Source organism: Barbatula barbatula (genome assembly GCF_947034865.1).
Source record: "Barbatula barbatula genome assembly, chromosome: 16".
Classification (NCBI taxonomy): Eukaryota; Metazoa; Chordata; class Actinopteri; order Cypriniformes; family Nemacheilidae; genus Barbatula; species Barbatula barbatula.
In genome coordinates, this window is record NC_136779.1 from 4,826,508 (window position 1) to 4,851,833 (window position 25,326).

At 39.3% G+C, this 25,326-nt stretch overlaps 1 protein-coding gene across 13 annotated transcripts in view; it reads left to right on the top strand.

Moving 5' to 3' along the window:
- The first annotated feature begins 266 nt into the window (after positions 1–266).
- The window catches only part of camk2g1 (calcium/calmodulin-dependent protein kinase (CaM kinase) II gamma 1), a 64,002-nt gene continuing 38,942 nt past the window's right edge, over positions 267–25,326 (top strand). For 10 of the 13 annotated variants that reach the window (XM_079475844.1, XM_079475836.1, XM_079475843.1 and 7 more), the window contains exons 1-2: positions 283–463; positions 1,419–1,513. In XM_079475844.1, the coding sequence (XP_079331970.1) occupies positions 399–463; positions 1,419–1,513 (160 nt within the window). In that variant the 5' untranslated portion in view covers positions 283–398. Of the gene's footprint in view, positions 464–1,418; positions 1,514–25,326 lie in introns of all 13 variants that reach the window. The other 3 variants (XM_079475847.1, XM_079475845.1, XM_079475846.1) reach the window with 2 other exon arrangements.

Here is a 25,326-nt window from a genome sequence, read left to right on the forward strand (position 1 = left end):
AAACAGTGACATTTAAAATGACAAATAGTTAATGGAAACGTTGCAAGTAAAGTAGTTGTTCTCTGTACATTGTGCTTGCATTTAAACCTCATAATACTGTGATCACACTTCAAAATTTTGTCTATTTTTGTATGTAGGGGACGCCGCACACACCCAGCTATTTCGGCTCGCATACTTCATTCAGTCAGTCACTCTACCCGTGACATTGCCGATTGCGAGGAAGTCTCGCGTTGTCCCGCGTTGTTTTCTCTCCACCCCCACCGATCGGCCCCTCCCCTCGTCTCTTTCCGTCTGTATCTCTCCCTTCTTTCTCTCACTGGAACACATGAGATTCTCCTCCCGAAACCTGAACCGCAGCAGCAGAGGCATCGACCCCCCTCCCTACACGCACACACAACATGGCTACAATCGTAACCTCGACCAGGTTTACGGACGAGTATCAGCTTTACGAAGAACTGGGAAAGTAAGTGCGCGCAACATTGTAACATTGTGGCATTGTGACGTCATCGGCGCAAGTTACTCTTGTTTGTTTCGTTCCGTTTCTGTACTTGGATGTTGACAGCGGCTATGACTTGCAAAGAGACTCGTAAACAGCCACGCATCGGGGTCTATATCGGAACAGGTCTGGGACCGTGTCGGTTCTGGACTCGATCCGATCAAGCCCCCTCTGCGTGACTGACGGAGGTTTAAAGATGATTCGTTTCAGCTTTACTGCTGGTCCGTAGTGGCTTTTGGGTACGTGTAGCATAGAATGTTGGATGGGGTGTGTGTGCAATGTTAAATGTCCACACCTTGTTTTATTTTAAGGTCTTGTTGTTTGACGGAAAGCTTTTTTGTTACTTTGGGTATTTTGTTGGCACTTTGCCTGACATCGTTGATTCTCTGTACTGTACTGTATATTGTGTTGTGCTCGTATCCACGGGCGAAATGATTGTGTGTGCTTTGAGATTACAAGTGCACTATGTAGTGCACTAAAGGATATGTCAGCGTTTATGTGATATTAAAATGAAATATTGAGTGTGTCGCACACACACTTTTATATTTTGGGAGGGGAGCGATAAAGAGGGATTTAATAAATTCATAAATGAACATTGACGCCTTTTCTAAGAATTCAAGATCACTTTTGGGTAGATAATTATAGCTTTTATTCTGACATGTAGATGTGAACTTCTTGCCATTTCTCCTGTTTTTGTAGCTTAGGTTAAGTTTGTTGGACGTAAATCGGTTATAATATCTTGCAGACTGCATTCAGTGATTTACACCTTTCAAAAGCATGACCGATGCGGGCATTTGTAATGACGCTGCTGTTACGTCACCGACGATTGACAGCTCTTTCCTTGTTCGCGAGCTTCAGATACGTCATATTTGACTTTCGAGGGAAATCAAAATGTGTGTGTGTGTGTGTTCTTCATTCGCAGGGGCGCGTTCTCCGTGGTGCGGAGATGTGTGAAAAAATCCACTGGTCAGGAATATGCTGCAAAAATTATTAACACAAAGAAACTGTCAGCAAGAGGTAAGGCATTGGATTCAGCAGTTCATTTGTACATACAGCGCAGATTGTGTTTTTTCACTGACTGAGCTATGAAGTTGTTGTGGACCCCGTTGAATCATAGTTTAGTGGCTTGTGTGAGTGCCCTTGCTTATTTAACTTGATGCATTTTGCAGACAACTTTATCCCAAAATATTGATATTTTACAAATGTGTTTTCACAACCTTTGCGTGGCTTACACATACACAGTGCTCTACTTATCGAGTAACAGGAACACTATGGGCTAATGCTCCTGTAACATTTGTACCTGTAAAAGGTACAAATCTTCCAGTCTTGTCAATAGATAAGGTAAACAATTTGCTATTTGACAGGAAGGTGGTTGCACCCAGAATTCCCCTTGGATGCTGTGCTGTACCTGCCTGTTCAGTTCAAGATCTGTGCTTTGAAACATGGCCCGCTGGGATGGTAGCAATTGTTCAAATAGGTCCCAACGTGTTCATATGGTCTCACGCAGCCTTAATTCTAGGGGAAAAGGCATGCAGAAATGTTGCGTTGTGAAACCAGAGCGAGGAAACGTCTCTTTCTGCCTCTTTTCAGCCCTGATTTCTTAGAACTTGAATTGGGAGACACATGAATGTTTGTTCTCTGCCCTGCAGCAAAAATCTGGCAAATAGTCCCACCTGCAGTTTTGCAATAATTTCTGAAACCTTTTCGCTCAAGCACGTGTTTATCAGTCCCGTGTGGTGTCGCAGACCCGCATTCTCCTGAAAAGGAGAAAGATTAGAGAAAAAAGACAGATTGTTCTAGTTATTTCAGGTTAAGATTTTTCCAGGAACAGGCACACTAAAGGCCCAAGATGTGTAGAGGCCCTGCGGTGGTAGGATTTTTCTAAATGCCATATGTTAATTTCCCGCAGTTGCTTTCCTGATTCACAGGAAAGTTTGCAGTATATCGTAAATGACAGAAAGGCCTACAATCTGATTCATATGCCGAGGAGGATTATGGGTAATTTGAGCCTATAGTACACTTCCTTGCCATGTTAAAAGATGACAGTGTCGCCATCAGTTCCAACCCATCGATTGCCTGAAAAATCATTCAGACCCCTTTTAGGCGAACAAGGCTTAATTATTTCCATTTTTTAATGAAATGAGCTTTAGCTTGTTGACTTTTGGTTTGCTGTTTTATAACTAATTGTTCCTGCCTCAGCAGGTCGGAGGTGCTCATTTGTCAAAATGGCAGGAGGTTAGCCAGCGAGGTATCTTATGCTCTGTGTCTTTCTCCCACTCTCGATTTGCTGATGAGCAGTTTTTCGTCCAGTTAATGTGAAATTAAGCAGGAAGTATGGACAGCGAGGGTCTTGTTTATGGCCCAGCCATTTTCTTTGTTGAGTGCTTGTCTCTAGCAGCCCGGCCAATTAAGGGCTTCAGTACTGGAGCGTACTGCAGACGTCCTGTTAGCCGAGGGAAGAGAGGCATGACGGAAACCCTTTAACCACTAATATGAAGATCCTGGAAGTTGGCAGCGGAGAGGTGTGGTTCTTGTTAGCCTGCCCTGGTGTGGGTCTATATCAATTCATCTCTGTCTGGATGGTTGGTTTAATGATCCCCTCGGCCCTGATGTGCATGCATTTAATTTTTGGTTGATATAGTTCAATTTGAATAGATCAATAGGCCCAACCCAAAGTGTTTTTCATGTCTTAACTCATGTTGGGTTTATTGTATTTATGAGATGTGATAAGTGCACTTGCCAACTAAATTCCAATTACTATCGAACTTTCTTGACGCCCAGATGTGGTGCCGTGTTAATTACAATCGTAAATCGAATCAATTCTGTCTCTTACATCCCTTTTATTCAGACTTTATTTGAACAGTAAGCAGGAGAAAAAGGTATTTTTAGCAGAATTTGATGGTTGTGGGGGTTTCGACTAAGCGCTTGTTGCTGTAGCTAGGCAACGCTTTCGCTTGGGGTGTGTTTGATTGGCTGCCTCAAACGAGGAGCTCAAGACTTGTGTCGATGGTCTCAGTTGAGGATGAAGGGAAAAGGAAGAAATCTCCCATAATCCCAGCAGGCCACATGTTTGCAGAGTAGCCGCACGTGACCTTGCAAAAGCTAAGAGTAGTATTTTCATGATGCAAAGCTTCCGCCTGCTTGTGTCAAACAGTTTATTGAAAAATTCATTTCGGTTGAGTAGCTCATTTCGAGACACACGGCCTTGGGGGCCTCGCCATATAAATATTTGTGTGATTAGCGCACTGGCCAGGTCACATGATGACCTCATTAGTGGGTGGGCGGGGTTTCTCTCGGATGATGATGTAGGCCTTTATGAAATAAACTGTATAAAAGCAAGCAGTTCGGCTTCATTTCTTTGAGTCACTGTAGGAGCATAGGTCTGCTAGACACTTGTGTTTGTCCCCTTCCATGGGTCGCTGTCGATCTCCAAAGGGTCTTTGACTTGGTGACTAATTGTCTATAAAGAAGTGGCGTCATAGTGCACTTTTAAATATTTCTGTTTATTTTTTTTTTAAGAGTGCCAAGAATCCGTCCTTTTTGTCCCTGTAGGGATTAGAGACCTAAATATGTTTTTTGATGGGCTGTGGCCAGGTTTTTTAAAATATCTTTGCAGCTTACATCATTATCCAGAGACGACTGTATGTGTGTGTTTTTGGCTTTCTCATTGATGTGTTTATCTTGTACTCTTTTACCTTGCATGGAGGATTGCTTTGTATTTAGGTTAATCCACTTATTTAATTGTATTCCATTGGCCCAGATCGGGGGGATGGGTGCCAAAACCATTTTTTCACAAGTAATTTTTCTGACTATTTGGTCCTGTTTCTTTGTCCTTGCAGAATTGCAGTGTTTTAAATTCAGTGGTTATGTTTGAATACAGCACGAGGGACTGAAATATCTGAAATAATCCAGTGGATTCAGATTAAGCCGTTGTTGACCTCCCTTAGGCTGACTTGAGCTCCAATCACCTAAATGTCTAGTTGCAAGTTTTATTTAAAGAAAACCAGCATAGGATCAGAACTGTCTCTGCATTTTGTGATATTTGTGATACTGTTCGATTATAATATCAGCTGGTAACACTGGTTCTCTGGGCGTGATCCAAAAGGCTGAACAATCCCTGTTTTATGCAGCGGTCAGACAAGGCTTTGAGAATGCAAAATTCGTTCGGACGGTGCTGCGAAAGTGGTCGGGAGCAATTTCTCCATCTTTTACATTTCCTGTACCGAGAGGTCTCGCTGTGACATTTTGATCTTCTATCGGTCTTACGCACTCACGTGACACAAATTCGCAGGTCAGAGTTCACCAAACTTTTATTTGCAACGCAGCGAAATGCTAAATATCTTCGGACGGCTTTGCGTTTCTGGTCTGTTGCATTCGCATGCGTATGAATGGAAGTCAATACAGGGAAAAGTCAAATGTGACCGTGGCTTTAGTGTCAGCGCATGCACAATTCTTATATTTTGCGTATACACATGCATATTTTCCTTTGAAATTACATAAAAGGGTGAGACCCTTGCAGGGGTAATCAAACAGTCATGATAGAAGACGTGTCCTCTTCTTTGAACTTCATGCTCGCCCCAAAACATCATTCTTCTGACTGTTCTGACCAGAAGTGTTATAGCGCATTTTGATGTCGTGGGATATTTTCATCACTGTCACTTATCCTGCATGCATCATTGTCTGACTGCTCACTGCCCAGTGTTTCATCTGTGTAGTCATTTCCAGCTTTCCAGCTGCACATTTCTGCGGTACCGCAGGTTCCCCTTGGAAGAGTAGGACTATGAAATCATATTATATTGGAGTCTCTGTCAGACAGTATTTGTCTGAATGTTTTTAGTTCTCCGTGTTCAGTACCAGTGATTGATAGATTGACCGGCCAAAATATGGCTATTGAATTTTTTCTTCTAACCGAAGTTACCTTGCGCTCTTGTTGTGTCCACTACCAGACGACAGCCTTCTCAACAATACATAACAGCCAATTTCATATTTTTATTCAACTAAATATTAAAAAAAAAGCTTTATTAAATCAGATACATTTAACAATTGGCATGTATAGTTCATGACAAAATGAATTGGATGGACACGAAGTGTTCAAATACAATTTTCCCAGTACGTGGAACATGTATCGGACAGCCCAAATCTGCTTCATTCTGAACTCCATTGTGCACGTCCTCACTACAGGGAACACACAGCATTGTGTTCGGCTCTTCTTTTCTACCTGTCTCTTGTAATGGGAGCTACGAGCAGTCCGTCCGCCACTCATTTTGCACTCTTTGTTCCGGTGCGTGCTGCTCCTTTAAGTAGAACCTTCCATATATTCTCATCCCTCCTGATTTCTTTGCCATTTTGTTTTCCTCTGCTTCCCCTTTTGTTTTCTTCGTCTTTGTCAGCCTTATTAAACCGACAGCCCATAGTAGTTTAATAATTACATTATAATTTTTTAACTGTGTTTTTTTTGTGAAGAATTTTAAAAGAATATTATGACCACTTATTGTTTTTTTTGCTGACACTCTTGGGTGCATTATTGAGCATTAAAGGGAGTCATAACGTACTGAATCCACCAAATCTTGCATTCATTAATTCACCTTTTGTCTTTCATAGAAAAAGTGTTTGATATGAAGTGAACGATGAGATAATAGTACTTCTCGGGGGAATTGTGCCTTTAAAAGTCAAGATAATGCGAAAGAAATTGAATTTTCTTGACAAAATGAGTCCTGTTCAATTTTCCACGCACTGCCTTTATGATAAAGAAGGGGTTTAAAATAAATTGGGTTTGGGCTGGAGGTAGAGTTTTGGGAGAAGGGGAAATGGGATTTATCACCTGTTGAGCAGAAGGATGTTAGAATTGGCTGCTGCCATGAACGAGTGAGAGCGAGTGAGAGCGAGTGAGAGCGAGTGAGAGCGAGTGAGAGCGAGTGAGAGCGAGTGAGAGCGAGTGAGAGCGAGTGAGAGCGAGTGAGAGCGAGTGAGAGCGAGTGAGAGCGAGTGAGAGCGAGTGAGAGCGAGTGAGAGCGAGTGAGAGCGAGTGAGAGCGAGACTACAGGCAAAAACCTTTGGCAGATTGTTATGACAGTGAGTGACACTTGGAGTGACTCAGGAAACTTGAGTCGACTTATCTATTGAAATGTAGACTGTCATGCAAATAGCCTTTTTTCTAATCAGGTAAATAAAACGCAAATGAACAGTGTCACTGCCCGGCTAAATGCATACGTTTGGTGCTAAGTGTGATACGATTCTGCTGTAATGAGAAGTTGCCGACTTCACAATTAACAGAGGATGTGACATGAGGAACCTAAACTGAGAAAGTTTCTTCCTCTCCTGATAGAGGTTTGAATAGTAAAATAAACCAAAGATTAGCTAAATACATCATATCTCGAGATCCCTTCACTTTTTTGTACTTTGGGGCACAAATATCTGCAACCACCAGTAAAATGTCTCTGTTCTTGTATGTTATATTTTTTCCATTGCATTTGTGTTGTTAGCATAACAAATGATTATATTAATAATATAGATTTTCTTTTTGCTTTAAGGGCTGTTAGTGGGCCTGGTGTGGGCACCACAATTTATACACATCCCTTTGTAGAATAAAGTTTTGTTGTTGAAAATTCTAAACCATGGTCCTTATTCATAAAACACAGGCTGGGATTGTTGTAAGGATCGATTCATTAACAATTTGCACAATTATGAATTAAAGGAGCAATGTGGAAATTTTAGTGGCGATTCTATTGGTGAGGTTGCGAATTGCAACCAATAACTTACTCCACCGCTCACCCCTCCCTTTCGAAGCTCTACGCTGGCTGACACAGAACAAAGATGACATCACGTTTTCGCTTCTTTGCCGTTGGAGATAACATATTAGGAAACAAGCCCTGTAGCAGTTTGTCCGTTTAGGGATACTGTAGAAACAACACGATGAATTTCATGTAAGGGGACCTGCGGTGTGTGTAGACAAAAATGAAAATGCTTCATTATGTGAGGTCTTTATACACCTCTGTAGACCTATTATGTTGCATTTCTGTCAATAGATCCTCCTAAATATTGCACACAGCACCTTTAAGGCCTTTTCTTACGGTTTAGTTCCAGGTATGGTCTTCATTTTTTATTCCCTGAATTTGAATGTGGCTCAGACTTTCTGACCACACTGTTTGAGACGATACTTAATCAAAGCCGAGGCTGGGATATTATTGTTTCACAATGTGCTGACGTAGGGATGTTTAGTTTAGGCCCCTGGCTTACTTTCTGGATATCCAGATAAACTGTAGCTAGTGAGTTGGCACTCTGGGTGGCATTGGGTCATTGATCATCCCGGCCGAGTTAAGTCCTCTGAGATCCGCACAGGCCCTGGCATGTCGTGTAGAAGAGCTCTGCCTACCCACAAGCTCAGACGCAATGGAAATGCTCAATTAGCCATCCTGCTAGTTCAGCACAGATAGAAAACGAGAACTAGCCGAGATGGAGAATGATTTGGGACACCTTTTAGCTGCGCAAAAAAGGTTTACTGTGGGAGTCTGCAAATCCATCTTTTAATTCATTGTGACTCGATGCCTTTTGCCTTCTGGCATTTCAAAATGAAGACAGAATCCGGATTGTGTTGTGCTAACGCTAGCTTCATTTCTCTCTCAAGTATTTGTCATGTAATCCTCACATGAGCACACTCTGACAATACAGCCTCCTGTATATAAATATTTGCCCACTGCTCTCTTGGATTTGTAGTAGGCTCTTACTTTTCACTGCGGTACTGATGTTTGTTATTGTCAGATAACTTAGTTCATCTGGCACGGGTTTTGAACCTCTTTTTTGGCCTTTCTCTGTGTTGTTTCTCTATTCGCATTTGCGTTCTTGTTTAGCATCTTTCTGAATTTTCTTTAGTTCTGTTAATAAAACATTTTGTTTTTGTGACGATTGTGCGGTTCCAATACATTGTGGCCTGGTCTCACATACAAAGTTTAGCTTAAAGCGACACTTCACCCAAAAATGTAACTCAAATTCAAATTCCCTCATCATTTACTCCCTCTTGTCATTTCAAACCGGGTATGACTTTATTCTGCAGAATAAAAACGAAGATATTTTGAAGACTATTGCTAACCGAACAACGGCATTACCCATTCGCTTCTATCGTGCTGACGCAAAACCACTGCATGCAAGTCAATGGTTACCGCTGTTGTTCTTCAAAATATCTTCATATGTGTTCTGCAAAAGAAAGTCATACAGGTTTGAAATGACAAGAGGGCGAGTAATTTGAATTTGAAGCAGGATCAATGCCTTCATTAAATTATTATATCTAAGTTGCTTATATAAAAATGTATTTAAAACGTATACAGTATATTTTATCAATACTTGGAAGTCAAACTCATAACATTGACTTGGTGAGCTACAGAATTTAGTTACTGTAGGCTTAATTTGCGGGTGGGACACTTTTTGGAAGAAATTAAGAAATGTTTGCGGAAGGTGTGTAGTGTTTAGGGGCCATTAACATCTAAAACTTGTGAAAAAAAACATAGGATGCGCCGCTTTCTCACCATCTTCCGTTGCTCACACTTGCAAGTTATATTTGCCTAAGACAGAGAGCCCCGACTCCAGAAACGAGGGCAGTATAAAAATGGCATCATCCGCGCTCACGGCGCTTGCTTTTGCATCCAGTGTCCAAGCACAAAAATGCTTATACAATTGACTTTATTAGTCATAGGAACAAACAGTTTTAAAGTGTAAGGCACCGCAACAGCCAGCGACAATTATTTAAATTATTGTTTCTGTCATCTTTGTCCCCACGACTCTTCAAAACAAAGCTACGCCACTGCTTTTTTGCTGTTGTGTTGGGTTTTAGGACGGTGTTGAAAGCTTCCATGTTTCTGTCATGCACACACCCACACACACCATTCTGAAACATGCAGTGTCATTGAGTGCACTTCTTTCTCTAGATGAACCGCTGACCTAGAACATGCACACATTTCTCACTCTCGTTTCCAATGTCCTGTGGAGCTGCCCTCTATCTGTCCCTTCACATCTTTAAGTCCATCACAGTTCACACGTCGCAAAGCCTAATGTTCATCCTTCCTCTAGCACAGCATCTAGAACGCAGACCTTTCTCGCACCGCTCCTATAGCCCAGATCATTTTAGCACAGCTCGCTAGTGATAGTCTTGCTCTGATTGATAAGCTGAAGTCTTCATTGATCTTCTACAGGAAAGCAGTTTAATGGCTTCATTTGTGTAGCGTGGTGCTGGCAGTTGGAGGAAAACACAGTTTCAGACCCGTTCCTGCTTTACAGCGAGAGGCTTGGTGTACTGTTTTCATGCTATATAAGGAGGGTGGAAGTGCCCTGCTGCAGTTATTGAACGCGCCGTGTCGTTTGTCATCGTCTTGCCAAGCCACACTGAATGGGGAATATGAGTGTCTCTCACATGAAGCCGGTATGGCCAGTATTAGCAGAATAATCTTGGAGAATGTCAGCATTTCTCTCTTTTCTTTAAGATTACGACAGTTAAATACTGTTTATTTCTCTCGTTGTTTTAAAAATGTGACATTGTTACAAATGCTCTCTCATTTGTAAGTCACTTATATAAAAGCATCTGCTAAATGAATAAATGTCAAATGTAAGTAGGGCTTTCAAATCCTCTAATCACGATGAATCAATTTCAAAATAAATGTTTGTTTTTATATTATATGTATATTACACATAGATGTGTGTATGTTAGGGCTGTCAACGCGTTTTTTCATTTTAACGCAATTAACGCAGCATCCGTTGATTTTGTCAGCCTTTGTCTAGCGTCACATTATATAATCACGCTCTTATTCATGTGAAGGCCTTTGAACCATTTAAGCGTGATTTGAAACTGTTGCTTTGAGATGTTCAGTGTAGAGTCAGCGTCTAGCTGTGGGATGCGGCGCAACGCGACAGCGGTCCAGTCTGGTGTATACAGTCATGGGCTAAAGGCTGCGTCACTGCATCTCCGTCAGACTGCGCATAAGTATTTTGTTCTCTTTCGTGCTTGGATGAACCAAAACACAAGATTATGCTAGAAACCCCGTTTTGTCTAGTACTTTCTGAATCACAGATTTCAACTTGTTAAATACAATTGTAAATGAAACAAAAAGTTGTGAAAATGGGAAAGGGTGTCGGATATGGATAGAGCGGCGGCGCTTTAAGGGGCCGCATTCTTCGACCTGCTGTGACTCCTGTCATTTATGTTATTCAAAGAACAAAAGAAAAGAGGTAATCAATGTATTTTGTAGCTTTAATTCTGTATTTAATGTAGAATTTAGTATTAAAGACTGAAAAGGGTTTGAGAACTTTATTCAATTTCGATATATTTCCTAACTGTTAGACATGGTAGCTCTCAATTATACTGTACTTCAATCACAATTTGATTTGAGAGCCCTAATTTTAAGCTGTTTCTGAATAATGCTAGTTGTTGTTATTTTAAAGAAGACATCATGACACTGAATTCACAACGCATTTAACCCCAGTAGGGGAGGATTTGAAGAGTGAGGTTGTTGGATTTTGGTATGAGAATGAGTAAAATGTGTTTTGCTCTAAAATTATCGCTAGCAACCTTTGTATAGGCCTGGATAAGCAAGAAATCTAGTTTAAATAACAATATTAAATGGCCCATTTCATGAAAATCTGACTTTTTTCCATGTTTAAGTGCTATAACAGGGTTTGTTGACAACCAAGTCACTTTGTTTATGTGAGCCAATCTCTGCAAACCTTTGAGAAAACCAGCGGTTCAGATTTCTCTCTTATCATAATAATACCGTCTTTGCAGATAAAGATTTTTTAAGTACCTGTATTTTTTATGTAAGACTTCTGGGACCTGTGGCAACTTAAAACTAAATGTCAGTGGGGACCGGAGCGCCTTCGCGTATGAAAACAATGTGTTTGGTTTTCAAAGGCGAGACTCAGTGTTACTAATTCGCTTTATGTGACCCTTCTTTCAACCGTAAGGCTACTTTCACTTATTGAAAGCAGTTTTTCTGATTTGTAAATACGTGACGGGTGTACTTTTGCATATAGAAAACGTGACGGCTTTGTTAGGTGAAGAGACAAAGTGTTTTTAAAGACAAGATACAGTGTTTCTCATTCGCCTTGTGACCCTTCTTTCTTGTTTTGTTGTTGGAAGCACAGTCTCACAGCCCTGTCTGCGTTTTCTGCTGAAAAGGGCGCGGAGACTACACTAAAAATATACCATAAAAAATCTGATAAAGTAATGGCAGAAAATTACCAGTACATTTTCCTTTGTTTTTCAGACATTTCCGTTAATGCTTAAATGCAATTAAATGCAGTGCAAAATGTAAAATACAGGTAATACAACTGTAAAAATGAATATGTAAAATTCCTTCAGGTTAAAACAGTATATTGTGCCCTATTTTTACAGTTTTTGAGTTGTAACAATTCATTTGCACTTAAGGAGACACACCAAAACATCTCCTCACATGTAAAACAGACACATTATGTGGATTGCCGAAGATTTATATTACATTTGTGTAAAAGTAGAAAAAATATAGTTAATATAGTTATTTTAATACCCCTGCTCGCATGTCGCAGCTTAAGTTATTTTGAAGTCAACAATCGTTCACAATAAAACGGAAGACGGACATTTGAGCAATATTGGTTTCATACATATCAGCCTGTCGGACGGGAAATTTGTCAAAAACAAGACCCTTCTGTCGTGTTCAGTGTTCGGGTAACAAAAAACTCACTAAATTGTAAACGCAAGTCCGTACATCAGTTGTTATCTCTCACCTACACAGGTGGAAAGAAAAATACCTGTCATTGCGCATTTAAATGAGATTTATCCGTGGACATCTCAACTTCTGCCTTCCGAGGAATGTGAGCAGAGAGCGGAGAGAATTGTTTCCTGTCGAGTGTCCACATGGTATCTGTCTCAATCATTCATGTGAATTACTTTTGCAACACTATGTTTCTCATCTGTATGTAAATACTTGAAGGAACCAGGAAGACGTAGCACTAAAGTGTTCGGCTCTCCGCATGTTTTCTCGATTCGACTTGAAGAGAAATGTTCACTCCTAGGTTGTTAAGTAGTGTGTGTTTATCTGAGGTGTGGGTCTGCAGGACTGTATTGGTTTGAAATGTTGATGTGCAGTTTCTTGTCCACAGCGATATTAGGGCTGGGCCTTCAAAGCCGGATTATTTAAACGTCATTTTAGACCGAGTCATTTTAGATCACATGTTAAACAAATGGCTTCCTCTTTAACCAGATAAGAAAGGCTTATGTTCACAGTGTGTTTGGTGTCACACCTGATGCGTGTTTGCGTTTTGACAGGTCTCTTGCTGTTGATCTTATCTCGCATGCGTGCTTATTTGTGAGACGAAAGCGTGGGTAAAGTTAGTCTGAAGCGCTCTCATTAGGGGTTGTGTTTATGAACTGCTGTACTTTGTTGTGAAATCTGTTTAGCAATGTACTCCCTTGAGAGATAAAAATTGTGAAATGTAGTTTTAGATCTCTTTAGCATTAGTAAAGGAGGAAAATTACAGACAGAGAGCAGATAGCGAACTATATCTAGTAAGCAGTGAAGCGGCAGGTTTTGTACTTTCCTGAGTCTTCTGTAGATTAGAATGAAAAATTATACACTTTCCGAATAGCTTGTCACGTGCGAATTGCTCGATGTGAATTTCGCTGCCTCTGTGTTGAATTAAATAGGATTATTAATAATTCACTTGTAATTCCAATTATGCTCGATATTGAGACAGCATTACAGCCAATCGATTTCTCCTGCCCTCCCGAATCCCCCACACACCCGTACTATTCATTAAATACGCCCTCTTGGAAGTTTCCTAAACTGCCCCAAAGCGTCATGGGAGCTCTACTTTAAAGAGAACTAATTTCATTCTTGTGTTTACATTACATAATCCCTCAAATTGAAAGGCCTCCCCTTTAAGCACAGCATTCGAATCGCTCTCCTTTGGTGTGGGATGCTGTCGTGGTGCCGGCTCATTAAAGGCTAGGCAGTCTTTTCCTCATGATTCTTCAAATATTACTCTTTTGGTTACTGTGAACAGCTGTGTACCGGATCCTGGTGGAACATCTCATTTGCTAAAGTTCAGAAAGTCCATATGCTGCGAGCTGTTCTTTTCGCCTGCAGGGAAGGCTGGTGCGGGTATGAATGACCATGTAGGAGGGGAGCTTTGCTGGACTTAACAGTTTGCGTGTGTGTTTGTGCTTTAGTTCACTCCCACAGGGCCTCACGTCTCCAAAAATATCTGCGCTCGTGTCTGAGGGGACACACACCTTTCCCTGGACTATTCTTAGGCCCTCTCCCTCTCTCTCTCTCTCTCTCTCTCTCTCAGTTTATATGGTGGGTTACAGTTGTGGAAATGTCAGGCACACTCTAATGGAGCTTTACCCGGCCATGACATACAGCATAGTGGTCAAGCTTTATAATTTTTTCAAGAGAAATGGATGTCATGTTAGAAACTGATTGTTCACCCAAAATCTAAATTCTATCATAATTTAGTCAAAATGTTGTCAACTGGCGCCCATTCACATTGCAGAATTCATCTACACATACGAATTTTCGGAAAAAATCAATATGGCCAGGTGCAGATGAAATACAATCTCACGGCAATTCGTAACTATTTAACAAGGTGGAAAATTCGGAAAATGTCACTCATTCATTGTTTTAGTGCGATCAGCTTTTACGTCATTGACGTTATGTTTACAATTTACAATGAACCTGTTGAAAATCGATTATAATATGTGACGATTTAAGTCAGTTGAGATGTTAAATGAATCGCAATACACGGTTAACTGGGGTTTCAATATGGCAGTTTTGTAATAATCGTAGGTTTTTGATACAAGTTAGCCACCTCGTAAAATAGTTACGAATTCCCTTAAAATTAGGCTGTCAATCCTGGCATATAATAGTCAACGCTCGTGAGACCATCTAAACTTGTGTGAAATGTGATGTGTCCCAACAAGCGAAAGAGAAGGACATTGAGCAACAGCCAATAGCATTTCAAAATGATAGCCAAAGATAAATATATACAAATTTCTTCCAGGACTCCTTAACCACAGCTTTATTTGTATTTTGTCTTTTCTCGCCTTTTCTTCTCCTCCATTTGTTATTCGCAAGCACTCTCTCATACGTTGCTATGTGGAAGAGCTTGCGGGGGAGTGGAATGACGTTTTAATTGACGCACCTAGTTAGCAATTAGATGTGTAAAGTGTGCCGACACAACATGAAACAAGGACCGGCGAGTCTTTAAATGTGCGCCTGGCAACAAGCTTCAGTCTGGTAATGTGCACTTAGTGTGACGTGTAAAAATATAAGTGTGGCAAACTGCCACAGTTATGAGCTAATGCCTGTGATGTCAAAATGCCAAACATCAAGGTAATCTAGCTGATACGGTAATGGCTGACAGTGATGTCATAAGGGCAAATGTACAATATTTCCTTTAATTCCCGAGTTTATGTGCAACCATCAATGAAACAAAATAAATTGGTTTTATTCTAACAAACAAAAAAATGCTCTCAAGACACATTGGTTACAGTTTTATCATTTGTCAATATTTGTTGATCCTCTCATGTAGTAATATTTTGTAGCCGTACTTGGGTGTTACGAGTTCGAACCTTTTGGGTATCTCTGACAGTAAAGATTTTGACCCTTTTTTTGTGGTGTTGTTGATAAAAGTTGAATCGTGATGACAACCCTAATAACAGAGTACTTTAACCATATTTAAGACGTAGAGCAAGGACTTTCGTCTCACCTTGAAAGTCACAGCCTCCACGCTGCCTCTTCCTGTTCTCTATCTCACTTCGACACTCCCATTCTTTCCTGTGTGCCCCACTTTCTCCTTGTTCTATTTCTCATTTCATTCTCCTCTTTTAATTTCTCAAGAGGGCGAGAAGTGAATAATTCAGTCTTGTTGCATTGAAGAATCAGCTGTCGTTTTCTGAGGAAGAAAGAGTGACTAGCATCTAGTCTTTTTTACTATACAGTAAACAAACATGCTCTGCCTCTAATTCATGGCCTCACGGTCCTAACAGGGCTTTCAGGTGTAACAAAAGGCACTTGCTTCTCTGGTTCAGTTAGAATGCTGCTAAAATAAGCAGCAAGACACATCTTGGAAAGAAATAAACGATTGTACAATAATACCAGCAAGACGGAATGATGAAAGCTGCGTTTGGTGACATGCGCATTGTTTTTGATTGTTTGGGGAAGGATGAGACAGTGGATGCATTAAATGGAGTATGTATGATGCACATATGTGAATTTGCATGTTCCCTGGGGTTTGTTTTATTAAACATTCTATCAAAGTCATTAAAGCGCTTGCAAAGCACTGGCGTGTTGATAGTCTTAAAAAATGATTTCCCAATCCCAATGGTTTTCTGTCCATACAATGCAAGTCATAGGGGGCCAAAGATGTTCGGTTATCAACATTTTTAAAGATTGAAATGACAAGAGGGTGAATTAAAGATGACAGAATACAAATTTTTGGTTGAACTATCAATGCTGAAAATGTCATACAAGTTTGGAATGACATAAGGGTGAGTAAAAGTGTGTGTGCATTTACTGATGTAAAACTGCGTGGTTTTTATCACATTATCAGCTATTATTTTCAATTTGGAAATGCTTGATCAAATGCATCTATTCTGTCATTGGTTTATTGGTAAGAGTCATGCCGAGTAGGTGATTTTTGACTTTTTATCAGTATATATGTAATTCCATAAAGAATGTTTGAAAATAGCAGGACTGCATGGTTGTTGAAGGCTTGGTTTGGAGAACATCATTGGGAGAGAGATACGCAGCTAAAAGCTATTAAATGATGTAAACCTCACCTTTGCTCGATGCTCTGAAATGCTTCTGGAGAGGCTCTTTGTGATGAGGCATAGCCTTGTTTCCACCACTTCTTGGTCTGCAGGGAATAATCTGCTGTAAATTGCCCCCTTAGGCCATGGTGGGGGTGTATGTTGAGAATGTATTGTTTGCGTCCGCTCATCCTGCCACTTGGTTACCGTTGTTTTGCGCCACAGGTGCAGTAAGCATGGAGCCCTGCTCAGTACAGCATTACCCAGAATCCCCTTGTCTGATGATTTGGCCATCCCCTGTGGAAACTTTGAATCGTGTTGTTATCTGGAGATTCATTTCTGTTGTGTTTGTAAATGGTGTAATTCTTTGAAGCACATTGTTGTAACGCTGGTTCTTGGAAAACATGTATCCTTTCCGCTAAATGTTGTCACCTTTATAACTGGCTGTTTGTGACTTTTTTTTATTGTCTGTTATACAGTATAAAAAGAAGATTAAAATGGAAGATATACTTGCAATATTCTTTGGGGACATTATTAGTTAATTTTATGGACATTTCCGTTAACCCTAAAGAATCAATACAGGAAAGTATTTCATATTAATATAGTAAACTATTCTCATGGGTTTTACCATCCAGAGACTGCAGTATTGTGACATCTTGGAAAAGATAACACAATATTTTGACCGTTCCAAGATGGCCGACATGTTGACCTGTCTGGAGCTGTTTAATGTGGTATCTACATTTATATCAATGGACCACCCTGCAGAAAAGAGAAGTCTTACAATTAAAAGTTTGAGCAAGTCTGTGCTGGGAATAAAAACACACCAGGATCCAAAAAGCTGTACTGTTTAATAATGGTCTTTGCAACAGGGCAGGGCTGAACATTTTCTGTGGTCTATGCTTGGCCCATCAGTGCTGGCTGTCCGACGCTGCAGCCATTCGTATTCCCTAAGCAATTATACTTTGAGGTTAAAACAGTTTGAATAACGGGGAAGAGGTCAAGATAGCCTTTATAACCTGACATTTTTATTTGTCTGGCACTTTTATGAAGGAATCGCACGGGATTGCAGCAATCTTGTCGTTTCATGAAAAAGAAGCACAACAGGTTTCGTCTTGTGGATCAAATAATAATTTTAAACTCTATTTTATTTTATTTTAATAATTTTAACAAATCCTTTTTTTAATGAATGTTGGCTTTTTGTAATCAGTACAAACCTCGATTTTCTTTTTTTACTCAAGCTGTGTCATGGCATTTATATTTTATTTACATATTATAGTTGTTTATTTTTTTTATTTTATCATTTATAAACCAAATTTTTTTAATTGCTTATACATTTTATTTTAATAAATAGTTTTTTGTTTAGTTTAGTTAAAGAAACAATTTAATTGTATTACTTTTAGTCCTCTGCGATTTGATTGCTTTTATATGAATCCGTGTGTCCTGCTTATTGCCATAAAAGAACGGTCAATATGTCTTCTCACTGAAAGCATCTTTTCAAAACACCCCATTCACTTGTATGTTTTCCTCAGCAATGATATCAAGGGTTGTTGTCCTGGGAACAGCAGAAAAACAGAGCTGAGGGAATTTCGGTTGAATATATCGGTTCAGAACAGTGGAAAAGTGACACTGTGAAACAGAACAGGGCACAGACAGAGGAGGAAGATGTAATAGAGCTCTAAAATGCAGACGGAGTGGCCCTGCTGGCCGGTGCCTGGGGACGGACGACGCTGTCTGGACCAGATATATTCTGATAACCTGCTGCTGATTCACAGCTGGATACTCTGTCTGCTTAGGTTTGTTTGTAAGGAGGTGGACAGCATCACAAATGAAATTTTTTTTCTTTATGTAAAGGAAATCAGCCTATAAAAAATGATGTCATCTGCCTTATTTTAGTTTTTGGAGATGTGTTTTCTCACTTGCGTTCCAAAGAAATTAGGTTGTAGACATCCTGTTGAAACGATTTGATACACACACACACACACACACACACACACACACACACACACACATCACGTTGCGTCTTTAGCATGCTTTTATCTCTGTCATATGGAACTTACTCACACAGTCTGGGGACTTGGCATATGTGCCCGCGTGGTTGTGGTTGGTATGGTGAGCGTTGTGAAGACTGGCAGCGTGCCCAGCATGGATTTGGCCTGGATTTGTTTTCTTAGTAAACCCGTCTGACCTCAGCTTCACCTTTTAACGGCCGAGAAAGTGTTTCCCAAAGCACAGATAGACTCTTAATTTTTTTTCTATAAAAGTTTTTTTGATGCCATAGAAATACGGTTTGGTTCCATAAAGAACCTTTAACATCTGAAGAACCTTTCTGTTTCAAAAAAGGTTCATCATATTATAAAAAAGTAAGAAAGGGACGGTTCTTTAAAGAACCTTTGACTGAATGGTTCTCGGGGGAACCAAAATTGGTTCTTCTATGACATCGCTGTTTTTAAGAGTGTAGAGAAACTATTCTTAAACTTCAATCGATTGACGCTTCCCTCTTTCCACACCCCATTTTTGCTCTTCAAGCGTCACATTAACTAATTGCTGAGGTCACAATGCAGCATTGGGTATTGCAATCAATGGTCATCAATAAATTAAACAAGCCTGAAGTTGCATTTGGAAATTCTGTTTTGCATGACTTTTTTCAGATGAACCAGGGCATTTATAATGACTCTTTTTCTAGAGTTGGACTGAAATAGACTGAATTTTATGCCAGAATGCACCAGAATGCATTGCATCAGCTGGGAGTGGTCTGTAAATGACAATAAAATTACATTTTGATAAAAGATTCAGACATTCGGATTGTCTGGAATGGGTACAAAAAAAGTAAATGGGGTCACTTTTGACTTTAAAGGTACTGTGTGTAATTTATTGGAGGAACTATTGACAAAAATTGAATATATAATACATAACTATGTGTTCAGAGGTGTATAAAGACCTTACATGCTTTTATTATGTTAGAATGAGCTATTTCTATCTACATACACCGCTGGTCCCCTTATATGGAATTCACCATGTTGTTTCTACAGTAGCCCTAAACTTTTCAGATCAAATACCACCTTTTGTAAAATGTGTTGTTCCAAGTACCACCTAATGACCGCCATAGAAAATCACATGAATAAACACTTAAATTAATACTAGAGCTGTGAATCTTAATCTTTACACGTCCAATTCATATGTACTTTAATAATAAAACACTTTTTTTAGTTAGTTAGCAGTAATAGTGAACACAAAACACTTTTCCGTAGTGCATAGTAAACTCTGTAAACTCTTATGTGTGGGTACATGCAGAAAGCCTACAAACTTGTATTATAGACAAACAATGAGGAAAGAATATTTAACACAGAATAAATACACGTATACTTAAACATCAAGCGAGCAGCTGTATACAAAGACTTACACTTTTCTGCACCAGCTTTTGTCAAAGTGGCATTTCAAAAATACATCGTAACGCGGACTACATTCATTTAACCTAGAGTAGACGCAGACGCGCATTGAATTAGCACTTTACAGCAAAAACAACAGCTTTAAAGAGTGGTTCAAGTGCAGAAATACATAAGAAACTTGATTTGCACGCAGGAAGAGAGTGGGAAGAGAGTGAGTGTCGCACAAGTGCCTGTCTGCTCCCGCTCTGTGTTTGAGCTGCCCGTGGCGCGCCCGAGTTACCGATCGACCGATGATAAATCAACAACAATAATTCTATTTTAAAACTATTTTAAAATTGCAGATAGGCTGAGATATATTCCAAATGTAAATTAATATAAAGAGTTTAAAATTGTCTCGTGTCGTGTCACCTTAATGTACAACCGGAGTCCCTTCAAGTACCACTAGTTTGTGAACCACATCCCTAATCGGACAAACTGCTCTACAGAGCGTGTTTCTTAAATATTTTATCTCCTTCGGCAAAGAAGCGAAAACATGACAACATCTTAGTCTTGTGTCAGCCGCCCATAGTGCTTTGAAAGTGAGTGGCGGAGTGAGCCGTATGACTCAAATAGCAATCTCACCACTACATGCCGCTAAAAATACATACACTGGATCTTTTAAATAGCTAACATCTGCGTTACAAACGACCGCTATTTGTAAGCTTTATTAGCCTACAGATCGTGCTCGGATGTAAATTTTATATCAAGCTTTGCTCACTTTGAAAACCACAGAATCAATATTATAAAGCGGATAATGTAGAATGTTTCCTGTAATTCTAGATCGCTTCTTCAACATAATGACGGTTTGACATATTTAATATTAGTCAATCGAATTTTTTTTTGTCATTTCATCATTTGGAAATAGAAGAGCTGTATCGGACAGCTGCTTCCAGCAGATATTGACAGGCTATTAATTGTCCAGGCGCTCACTGATTTGCGCTCCGGGTCCAGACCCGTGTCCCTCGGGGTCTTGTGCTTCTCTGCGGCTGCTTTTTTCTGTCGTCCGATGCAGTTTTGTTGATTGCGACAAATGCTGGAGTGCCTCTCACCGGGGTAGTAATTGAGCCCACGGATCTCTGAGCCTCAGCACAATAAAGAAAACACTGACACCAACATTACATCTCACACACTCCCTCTTTCTGTAAGTGGCACGGGTGATGGAACAATTAAAGGTTGCGGCGTTCGTCGTATGCGTGTTTTGATAGAGCTTTATCTTTCAGGGATGGGTTACCTTACCAGTCTCTCAGTAGGCAATGAGTTTTTCCCTCTGGCATCCGAATGAAGGCATTATCTCAACAAGTCACAGACCATGACTGCTGTAATTTGGCTTTTATCACTGTATTTGCGGGTTGTGACGCATGCCAGTAGAAACGAAAGCAGGATGCTGCTTGTTACTTTTTCATTCGTTCTCGTTTGGGATTGATGGCCATGGGTGTTATCACATTAGGGCATTTTAGATGAATGTGTTTGTTTGCAGGGCTCAACAATAAGAATGGTCTGCTGTCCCAGGGCCAAAGCGAGAGCGTTTGGGTCGGTAATCGAAAGGTCACTTAGCTTGCAATTCTAGTGCTGAAGTTTCACATTTTGCTACATTTTGTGTTTGTTAAGCATGAAATGCAAAAATAAGCTGTAGGTTTCACATGCTTTAATTATTGCAATGAATTCTGATTATTTGAATGCTGATTTGTAACCATGGTGACATTTTCTAGTATTGCTCACACCAAGAATGATAATTATAGTGATAGCTATCTTAGCATCCACCAAAGACTATAATAGGGATGCACTGAAAAGAAAATTCTTGGCCGAAGCCGTATAAAAATGAAACACTTGGCCTAAGGCTGAATAACGAACATTGAGCATGGCTTTTTGTATTTCTTCTATTTATTTTGGCCAATATTTTCACTATTGCATAAACTGAACGGTCAAAATTTGCTTTTTATATTTTGTCTTGCTTTTCAATATAATAGAAGATACCTTAAAATAAAATCGGTTAAATTAAAACAAAATATACTCTCCTTTCTTGAATAGCCTATATTAGGCCTATAACTGACTGCTGAAAGAATGGACTGTACACTTACAATAAAACACTTCAATAAAGAGTGTAATTTAATATTATAAGATACAAATATGAATAAACAAACGTTTGGATAGATACCAAGAAGCGAAACTCTGGTGCTCCTTGGGTCGCCATTTTGAGGTGACAATGCTTTATAACTGACATGGTTTCTAGCGAGCCAGTTGAATTTCAGCTTTATTGTTTTTTTCTTGACAAAGCAGCTGAAATTGCCATTGCAACAGCAAAAAGCCGAGTCACTTTCACCCCAAAATTGCAAGGCGCGTGTGTTGCAATACAACGTTCTATTGAGATTCGCCTCTTGGTGTTCTTTACTCTTTGATTTCAGTTCACGTCTCTCCTCCAAAAGCCCACTGTTCTCTCAGAATGTGCACTCGTGGCCGGGATGCACAGAACATACTATGACAAGTTGTTTAGTACAGGGAACTGTACTAAAGGCTACTGTCAGACCACACGCTCCAGTTTGAAGTACAGTAAACAAGAGCCTATGACTTTAGAGCAACGTCAATATATTTATTAGCCTAATGCAGCAGACGCTTAATCATAGCGGACTTACAAACACAGCACCTCAGTGACACAGTAGCCAATATGAGAAACTGTTTTGTTTACTCTTTATCTTTCATGTTTTATTAAATGGGGAACAAGGTATAAGACTGAATGAAATGCATGTGTGCTCTTTTAGTTTTGTATGAGGACTTACAGATTGTTGCTATCCACACTCATCTCTTCACAAAAACTACAGATCAAGCTTATATATTTTACATTTTAATTGAACAGGTGCACAGGTCTAGGCACGCACCATGATCGTGTTTGTGAATGTAGACACAGCTTGCGCATTTACCAATGATTAGGGTGACAACCACCCAACAAACCAAATGTGGGACTGGTAATCCGTTTGTGCGGGACACCACTGAAAGGTAGCATAAAACTGGCATATATATAATAACGGAATGAAACATTTATATATATATTTTTTCTACCTTTTAGCTCGTAAAAATTATTTGTTATTTAGTCCATTACAGCTACAACATAATTAAGGCATAGATAAAATGATATATAACTTTAATGGCGATTTCAATTTAGGGTTGCCTGTCTCTTTACATTTTGAGCACAGATCAGATGCGGAGACAACACTTTGTTGTACACTTTGAACATCTTCTCCAAAAGAGGAAAATAAAAGAATAAAAAACAAACAATGAAAAGAGTTTCTCTTTTAAAATGTATTATTGTTAAATAATGCATTTCACTATATGCAAATACTTTTTATTTTTATACGCTGATCACAACCTATAGGCTAGTTGCAGTTTCAAAGCCACACAGTTTATGATGTTTGAGCTAGTTTTTATCCGGTAAGTTGACATGGGAGAATCGCCACCCGATCTACTGACAGACGTCGCAGTCTCTTGGTGACTGAAATCACTGCCGTCTTCTCATGCTTTGGATAAAAGTCAGGCTTTAAAGAAATAGTTGCGTACAAGCTCGACATTTTCTCAATGCCCCAATCCATCCCTGTAGTTACCATGGTAACACTATATACACTATTACCTACTTGCTCACCTTTGATCTTTGATCTATCCAGTGTTGTGTTCACATTACAGCACCTCATTACTGGCCACTTCAGTGCTTTAAAATAGCTTCCATGTGAATAAAACAAATACTTGGTCAGTGCTGTGGTACAATCTGATATATATCTCAGAATCGTTAACTGATCCGCAAACAGCTTTTTAATAATTGTATGTTTTGCTTATATGACATCAAATCCGACTCCTTTTATCAAAATAAATTCATTGTATTGTTTTGCATGTTTCATCAATGCGTGTTATTACGAAGAGAAAGTATCCGTCTTTGAAATCTTTCATTAAAATATAATCGCTTGCCCTGCCTCGGGAAATGACTTTGTTTTGTCTGATGTCCCTTCAGCCCATCCTGTTGCGCACAAAAATACAACATGCACTTGCGGAAGTCAAACAGTCTGTGAATGTTTCATGATGTCAACAGGAAGTGGAGTATTTCTGCAGTACACAGGATTACTCGTATTTATACAGTGTATAAGAGGAATGAATGAGTTACTGAATTAGTAAAGAAACGAATATGAGCCTATGAAGTGACGTGCACTCTCACACATGCACAGGATTAAAGAACACTTGCACGAGGGAGTAGTGATTTTGCTTCATCAAGTAGATATCCCATGTAATCCTTTATCTCTTACTCGCAAGCAGACACACTTACCTCTTGAGATTAGTGGGGCTTTTGCATCTCTATTGTTATTTTGATCCCTTTCAGTGTTTCAATTCCACTTGCAAATCAGTTTCTATGTCAGTTTCACTTTTAATTTAAGTTCCAACTTTAGTTCCTCCTAAACTTAACCCAAACACAAACCTGTGGACATCAGGTGATTCAATTCAAATTGCTATAGCGCTTTTTACAATATTACAAACATGTAGATTATACGTCATATTTTACATTTTATATCCATTTTATGAGCCTTGTTTAAAGAGGACCACCTAAAATGTCATGAGAATTGCATTATTACAAATATTTGCCTCTCCTTGCACCTTGCAGTTTACATTCTGAGATGTTTTATTAAAGTCAAATAATGTTATACAAAAATTTCCTGTGAAATTGTTCCCAACAGCAAAGAATAATTGTTATTACACGGCTCGGTACAATGCTTGATTCTGATTGGCCGGTCGCAACATTTGCAGGTTCGTTATTCCCCGGATAACATCCGCTCAAAACTAAAGTAACACGGATGCAGCAAATCTTTTGTTAGGTTTTTTTGACAAATTAAATATAAATATGTCTTTTAATAACATAAATGACATTATATTTACAAATGTTTAAACCAAATTGCTTCTTTGTGACATTTGAACGTCGTTTCTTACTTTAAAATCGAAAGTAGAGTGCTTTTCCTCGCTGAAGGTCTGCATTCAGTAAAAATGAGCTAATAACATATTTCAAATTCACATTTTATGTGCAGTTTTTGTAATAAGCGGGATAATTTACAAGCAGCTGGCTGTTGTCGCGAAATAAACAATACCAGCTTCGCATCAAGTCCTGATCACACTGTCGGGGCTTATTTATATGATAACCACCCGCTGCCTGAACATTATCCATTACTTGTTATTAGATCAATGTTACAAATTAGGTTAAGATAAGGAAATTCAATCTTTTTTACGCTTCTGCACTTTTGTTTATTTTATCCCCAATAAATTACAGATATTATTTTATTTTTTATTTATTGTATTTATTTAGAGAAACAGGGACAGCGTCCAATAAACATTAACCTCAAGGGGAAAGATGCATAGTACCAGGTTTTAGCTCAAGAGCTAATTTTCACCCGTAGTCCCTGAGCAGGCTGATGTTAAACTAACATACATAATACATCATACATACATGAATAGTGAAATTGACATTGATCAAATAAATAAAAATAGTAAAAAAGGTCATATTCATACCTTTCATGTACTTAGGTCTACTCTTATAGACTTTAAATAGTTTTGTGGATAATTTGTGTGGATTTTTGGAAAATATTTTTTAAAATCAGATTATGAATCTAAAT